A 7,604-nucleotide genomic window follows, 5' to 3' on the forward strand; every position below is an offset into this window, starting at 1 on the left:
TAGGAACACATTAGTACAGTACAGCCAAAGTACAGTTCACAATTAGTAAACTTATAGGGGAGAGTGGGGATACTTGATCCCCTTTTCTTATTTTCACCATATCTTTTTGGAAAAAATTAGCAACTCGCTGTCTTTGACATTTTCTGACAGCTTGTAACTTCAAGTTTATATGCTCCAAAAATTAGAACGATACTTGAATCCGTTGATGAACTAGAAGCATTTTCGTGGGAGCAAAAAAAATGCAATTTTTCTGAAGTTAGAGGAGACTTGATCCCCTATTGAAGGAGACTTGATCCCCTATTGAAGGAGACTTGATCTTTTATTCAGGAAGCCCTAATCCTTGTATAAAAATCAAACAAAACCCCAAGATAGAATGTTAATTGACTATTTTGGTCATGTTTGTTCTCATTTCACAATTTATAGAAGACATAAGAAGAAAATTCTATAACTTTGTCTCAACGCTAAAAACATTGCATACTTAAAGGCGCTATTTTTTATAATTTAGAGAAAATTAATTATTTTTGCTCTTTACTTCAGACAATTGTTTGATAAATATTAGTTTTTGGATAAATATTAGTAATTTCGTAATCAGCAATCATAACAATCAATTCAGAAGAAGAAAATGCCGTTTGGAAGGGGGATCAATTGTACCCAACTCTAGGGGATCAATTGTACCCATAATAAACATTTTAGAAAACTTTTTCTGGAAAAAGTTGAGATTTTTCCATTACTTTGAAAATATGGCATTATGAAGTTCATTTTACGCTCGAACGATTGATACATTGGAACGAATATTTTTTTCATAATTTCACCATGTAAGGAACATTTTAAAGTGATGAAAAAAGATCTTAAAGTTACATTTTGTGAAATTTTTCAAACAAAGTTCAATTACTCAAACAATTATTTTGTTAAAATTTTTAAACTACAAGCATTGTTATTTTGCTCATTTTGGCACATTTTTCTAGAACATTTGATCATTCCAGTTTCGAGATATAGCTAAGGAATCAAGTATCCCCAGGGATCAAGTATCCTCATTCTCCCCTACTGTTTAAAGCCTGCAGGTTCAATCAGGAGTTTCAATAGGAAACGTTTTTCCAAGATGTTTTTCCATACCGCAATACCTTTTCCCAAAACATTCAGCGTGGAGAATTGTGGAGGGATCTCCTCATGTGCTGCACTTCTTTTCCTCCTATTGACTACATGGAATTGGCCGGCGTCGTTATGGTTTGTTTTGAAGATTGAAATTCTTAAAATTCACAGTGAGATTGTATTGCTTGTTCCCAGCAATCTTTTATTTGGTTCATTGTACAATTGAACATTGATTATCTCGAACCAATCATGGAGTGCAACCATTATGCCATTGGCCAGGAGGGGCTGCAGGTGGACCGTAGTTGATAGCAAGCTCAAGCTTATGCAACGAAAAATAATGAGTAAAAACAAAAACAAATTCAAGTTTAACAGATCGATCGCTTGTTTTTCAGCAATAAAGATCAAGTGCTGGAAGAATCCGCAAGAAATGTTAGCTGGTTTGCTGGACTATTCCAGCATTTTTTTTGTTGCTGTAAATCAAGGCTAAAATTTAATATGTAAACAAAGTTATACGTCGCATTTTCACCTCAAATCTACTTCCCTGCATCTGTATTGGCAAAATTAAAAAACACCATTTATTCCATTCTCAAAGTTTATATCACAAAGTTCGTATCAGTCTGTAAATTCTCACTACCCCACTAATGACAACAGTACATTATTGGATATTCCAATCGGGGGTTCTGTCGGTCTATATCCGTCCTGATCGGCCACATAGTGTTGCTCGTACTGCTCTCCATCCGTTCCAATATAGCTGTAGTGTCCTTCCACCGTCATATACTCCTTTCCGTCAGCACCTTTAACGAGAGTTCCTTCCTCTTCTCGAACTTGCCCGTCACTAGTTTCATACCTAAAAATAAAAGTCTCATTCATTTATTCATTTTTTTAATAAGATATGGATTTACTCAGCTAGCTCAAATTTACGTACGGGACGATAGTAGAACCACCATTATCATTCATTTTTATTTGAATTTAGAATGTTTTAGGCAGAGTTTAATCCTTTTCTTAAAGTATTTAAATTATTAAGCTGACTATTAAAACAAAATTGAAACTAAAATTAGTTTTTGGGTACATGTATAGTCAATGCGACAATTTTAAGAGAAAATCTTAGTTGCCAAAAGCTTTTTAAAATAAAATTTAAAATGACGTTTTATTTCTAATCAAGCTGATACGAAAAAAAAACTTATTTATGGAATATAGATACCAAAATTTTGAAATCATTTTTGGAACTTATATGTTTATCAAGTATTAAAAAAATCCTTTATTCGGTACAAGCAATTTTTATTAAATGTTCTAGATAGCCTTGAACGCGTATGTTTTAATCATTTGTCAATTTATATCGTTGCTTCAATTTAATAATCTGAGCTATAGGGGAAAAATTTAAAATTATTCTAAATCCTGTGTTTTTTTTAATTTATTGCAAAAAATGTCCAGTTTTATACTTAAGTTTTTTGCTAATAGATGACTATTTTGAACGATAGAATTGAAACAATCATTTTGTGTCAGATTATATAACATTTCTTTGCCTGTAATTTCAATAAATGTAAAACCCAAAATCTAACCTTTATTCCATTTTGAGTTCTGATTAATGAGTCAGAGATCATAGCAAATACAGGATATGCTTATTCGAAATTCAGTTCATTTCCTCAAGTATGGTTCTGTGTTCTAAATCTACCAAATAAAGAGAAAAATCCGGAATTCGGAAAATCTTTTTCTTTTATAAATGTTTTTTTTATACGAATTTTAAGTATGAGATAAAAGTTCTTTTCTTTATAATGTTTTGATAAAAAAAAATATCTTTGTGTTTGATTAAAGCAAAGTTTCGAAGTATTGATACAAACACGCCAAATTTAAAATGATCAAATTGGTAATGTTGCAGTTACAATTGTCTGATATGTAACAAATTCAAATATTTTCAAGTTCGTATATGAACACATTGCACTCAGTATCATAACCAAACATTTGAAACAAAAATAATTTGAGATAATAATCTGATGAATTGATAACTATATAGTGATTCATGATGAACAAGTTGTTGATAGGGGAGATGAGGACATAATGAGTACTCGGGGATTAGCTGGGCACCCCTCGTTTCTAAGAAAATACGTATTATCTTAAATAAATTTGCAAGGAGAACTGTTTTTTAGTTCCTATAGTATACATTTTTTTGCCAAAAGAATCCTCGATACAAAAATATTTAGAAAAAAACCAACTAAGTTCTCAAGGGACGAAAATATTAAAATTTTCGAGCACCGGAAAAAAGGCTCTCAGGATCGTTAAATCATCTTGATCTATAATATACGCACTGCAACGATGTACATATTGTTCATCCATTTTCACCACCATTCATCTTTTTTAAATTTTTCAATATAGACACATTCCACCGTGACGTGAAACCGTTTTTCCGGACTTTTCTGAACAGTTATCATTATAAAAGTCATCCAATTGACTTGAAAACGAAAAAAATTCTAGCAAAAGGTCATTAATTGAATTTTCTTTAAAATGAATATAAATTGGTCATTACAAATTTAAGTTGTTTTTGTTGTGATCGATTACTTTTGTGACGTAAATTCGTGCTAGAATTTACTATTTTTGACTTCAGTCAATAAAAGTTTGAATTGCTGTTCTCTCTGTGGAAACCGAATATTTGTTTCTGGAAATAAGTTCTAGAAAAATTAATTACCCACAATTTGATGTGCGTTACTTCTCGATCGAACAATCATGAACGAAATTATGCTTATTTAAAGTTGTGACGTGAATGCATTCACTTAAAACAGAACAGGGTAGTTGACTAAATTCACCTCTCGAAATATCAAGTTATTCTGAACCATTCACATTTTATGAGCACTTCTAAAAACGATATTTCATTGTTCCGACTTTTACAATTATATATTTTCAGTATCTTCACCTAACTTTTCCTTATTTTGATTGGCACTTCTTGAAAAGCAACATATTGAGGGATCATACGTTGAAACTCGGCTTGTGATATAGCTCAGTTGGCAAGTCAGTTGCTTCCTGAGACGATGTCCACGAGCTGGCTTCAAAACGTTTAGAAATTTTTCCCAAAACAAATTATCTATATATTTTAATAAATTATTTTGGACTTTTTCCAACAAATAAAAACTGATTTTCATAATCATATAAAACATGTTTGAAAATATTTTTTCTCTTTTTTTCCTTGGTTCTGTGTGATTTGAATTGTCATAATTATAGACAAGTTTGAAATTTTTTGATAGGCTAACGGATAAAAATGACTTTTGAGCGGCACAAGCGCGTGGAATGTGTCTATAATAAAAAGCGTTTTTACTTTAACTAGTTGATTCGGGACGAACAGAATACAATTGATTGGGGCACGACGAGCATTTTCTGCCGTAGAATCTAGCTGCGAATTCATCTCGAAAAAGTCAACTGAATTATAAAACTACAGCTTGACTAGTTTACATCTGACCGTTTAGCCTATTGGTAAGGTGTCGGAGAGGTAATTAGAAGACTCGAGTTTGATTCCTGGTCGAGGCGATTTTTTTTTCATTTGCCGTTCATGATCGATTATTTTGATTGTTACACATAACGGCTAGTAGCACCATCAGCCAAACAAGGCACCAGGAACATAATGTATGAGTGTGAGTGAATTGTTTGTATATATTATTTTGTTATTCCTTTGTTTGATGAATTTACGACTAATCGTTTAATTCAAAATGCATGATCATAAATGATAAATGAAAATAAATTCGCCTCGACCAGGAATCCAACTTGAGTCCTCTGATTAACTTTCCGACACCTTACCTATAGACCAAATTGACAGATGAAACAAGCCAAGCTGTAGCTCTATAATTCAGTTGACTTCATCGAGTTGAATTCGCAGCTATATTCTACGCAAGAAAACTATTATCGTGCCCCGATTAAAAGAGCTTAAACTGCACCAAGGGGGTCTCATTATGCCCCTAAAGTCTGCTTCATTTAATATTGGAACAAATTCTTTTGCTCATTGTGGCGCTCCTAGTGGACGGATTTGGAAACTTTTTTCACCCACGTGTCGGGAAATTCATTACCTTTCACCATGTATTTATGTCATAACACCAAACGATAGCATTTTGTAAACAACCGCCATGGAAGCCGAACGGAGAGATCAAATTGTGCACAGTTTTCTTGAAAATCCATTGTTGTCGGCATCGAAGCTAGCTAAACAGCTTAAAATGCCCAGAAATACCGTATGGCGTGTTATAAAGCAGTACAAGGAAACATTGACGACGGCTCGGAAGCCGCATTCGAAGCGTCGGAGTGGAACTGTCGACCGGAAACTGCGTGGGAAAGTCATCAAGGCCGTCAAGAGGAATCCCAATCTTTCAGACCGCGATTTGGCCAATAAGTTCCAGGCCGCTCACAGTACGGTGCGACGAATTTGTCTCCGGGGAGGAATAAGGTCATACCGAGCCAGCAAACAGCCAAATCGGACGCTGAAGCAGAACAATGTGGTCAGAATCCGTGCTCGAAAGCTGTACGACCAAGTGCTGACCAAGTTCGACGGATGTATTCTGATGGACGATGAGACCTACGTAAAGGCGGACTTTGGGCAAATCCCAGGTCAAAAATTTTATTTGGCGACGGCTCGGGGGGATGTACCTGCAAAATTTAAGTTCGTGTTTGCGGATAAATTCGCCCGCAAGTACATGATTTGGCAGGGGATATGCAGTTGTGGACAGAAAACCAAAGTCTTTCTCACTGACAAGACAATGACATCAGAAGTCTACAAAAAAGAGTGCCTACAGAAACAGATTCTGCCGTTTATTCGTGCCCACGACCGTCCAGTAATGTTTTGGCCGGACCTCGCAAGCTGCCATTACAGCAAAACGGTTATGGAATGGTACGCAACGAACAGGGTCAGCGTAATACCGAAGGACCTCAACCCCCCAAACTGCCCCCAGTTCCGGCCGATAGAGAAATACTGGGCAATCACGAAGCGGAGGCTTAAGGCAAAGGGAAAACTTGTTAGGAACATGACTCAAATGAAGAACTGGTGGAATCAAATCGCCAAAACGGTGGACGAAAAGGGTGTGCGCCGCCTAATGTGCCGTATTACGGGAAAAGTAGGAGAATTTCTTCGAAACAGCAATGAATAATTTTTTTAATTTTTTTTTATGAAAGAGTAAAGAAAATGCTACATTTGTATGAAAAACAAATAATGAATTCGTTAATAAATGACTGAACTACACGCAATTGTTTGTGTTCCAATATTAAATGAAGCAGACTTTACTGTGACTGATTTTAAACTTTCGGTTAACTTTTTTAATATGCAAAATGCATTTCAAAATGATTCTATCTTTATTTTTCTAGTTTCAGCCCGTTAGGAAACATACTTTTTTAGTGTATGAACACGAAACAATGATATGGCTCACATATTATAGCTGGTTTCTATGATTTAACAAGCGTCCTCCGGAGGTGGTCATTATGCTTTTGTCTCCCCTATGTGGCGAAAAAACTATTGCATGAAATTATACCCGCTCATTTTTGTTTAACTTTCTAAACGCCTATTTGAAGAGATTGGAGCCAAAGAGGTATAAAAGCAAAACAATAGTAATAATAAATTTCGAGTCGATAGGGCTAAACTATTATTCATATTTCAATCTTCAACTGCTGCAAAGTTTGGATTTTTAGAATTTGAATCACATACTTTATTTTATCGATTGAAAACTGCAACTGTCCCAAAAATATATGGAAAACGGTCTAAATGAAAACTTTGAAACGTGTTTTCTTAAAATCAGCTTCAATGAACTTATACCTCTTTGGTTCTGAGGGCCTCATTCGTATTCTTCCTTGTCTTAGTTACGATCTTTTATTTTTTTCACCGATAATGCTTAATTGGTCAAGTAACATTAGTCACGGCGATTATAAGTTTTATAAATCTCTGTTTTTATACAGTTCAAAATTGTAAATTTATGTCTCAGCAAAATTAATAACTCGACTAACCAAAACTAAATTAAAAATATTTGGTATTTTCTAAACACAAAATTTTGAAATTGATTCTGACATAGTTTGTGAAGATCAGCAAATTAAGTTAAGTCATACTTAAACTTATACTCTAAATTTTCTTCAGCTTAGATTAAAATTATCTTATAATAAGTTTTTAAGAATGGTTCTTTAACAACTTACACGAATTTATATCCCTTTTCCGTCCGGGTATTCTCATAGCGCACGATAGTAATCTGCGAGCTGTCTTTGTTGCTGTTCTGTCCACTGCTAGTAGTAATCGGAGGTCCATCATTCGAAACCGGTTTGCAGGTCACTGATCCTAGAATCAGCAACATAATGAGAAGCAGTAACTAGAAAAAAAAAACACAAATTATATTAGAAGCCATTACTAGCCGTTTCGAGAATTTAAATGACGGCTACTTACATTACCAAACCACTTGGCGAACATAATGTTGCTTAAATTCACCTGCCCCATGCTCTCTAAGGCACCAATCCAACCTTTCGGCTATGCGATCAGCCCCAGACTGTTTGCTACCACTAATGAATCGATG

General features: G+C 34.6%; 1 protein-coding gene across 1 annotated transcript; it reads right to left on the reverse strand.

The window, feature by feature from the left end:
- Positions 1-1,648: 1,648 nt before the first annotated feature.
- LOC129750497 (endocuticle structural glycoprotein SgAbd-5-like) lies at positions 1,649-7,604 on the reverse strand. Its single transcript, XM_055745460.1, has 3 exons — positions 7,478-7,604; positions 7,234-7,403; positions 1,649-1,936 (listed from the first exon to the last, which is right to left on the reverse strand). The coding sequence occupies exons 1-3, from the start codon at positions 7,526-7,528 to the stop codon at positions 1,720-1,722; spliced, it is 438 nt and encodes a 145-aa protein (XP_055601435.1). The 5' UTR covers positions 7,529-7,604; the 3' UTR covers positions 1,649-1,719.

This window comes from Uranotaenia lowii, chromosome 3 (genome assembly GCF_029784155.1).
Source record: "Uranotaenia lowii strain MFRU-FL chromosome 3, ASM2978415v1, whole genome shotgun sequence".
NCBI classification, from domain to species: domain Eukaryota; kingdom Metazoa; phylum Arthropoda; class Insecta; order Diptera; family Culicidae; genus Uranotaenia; species Uranotaenia lowii.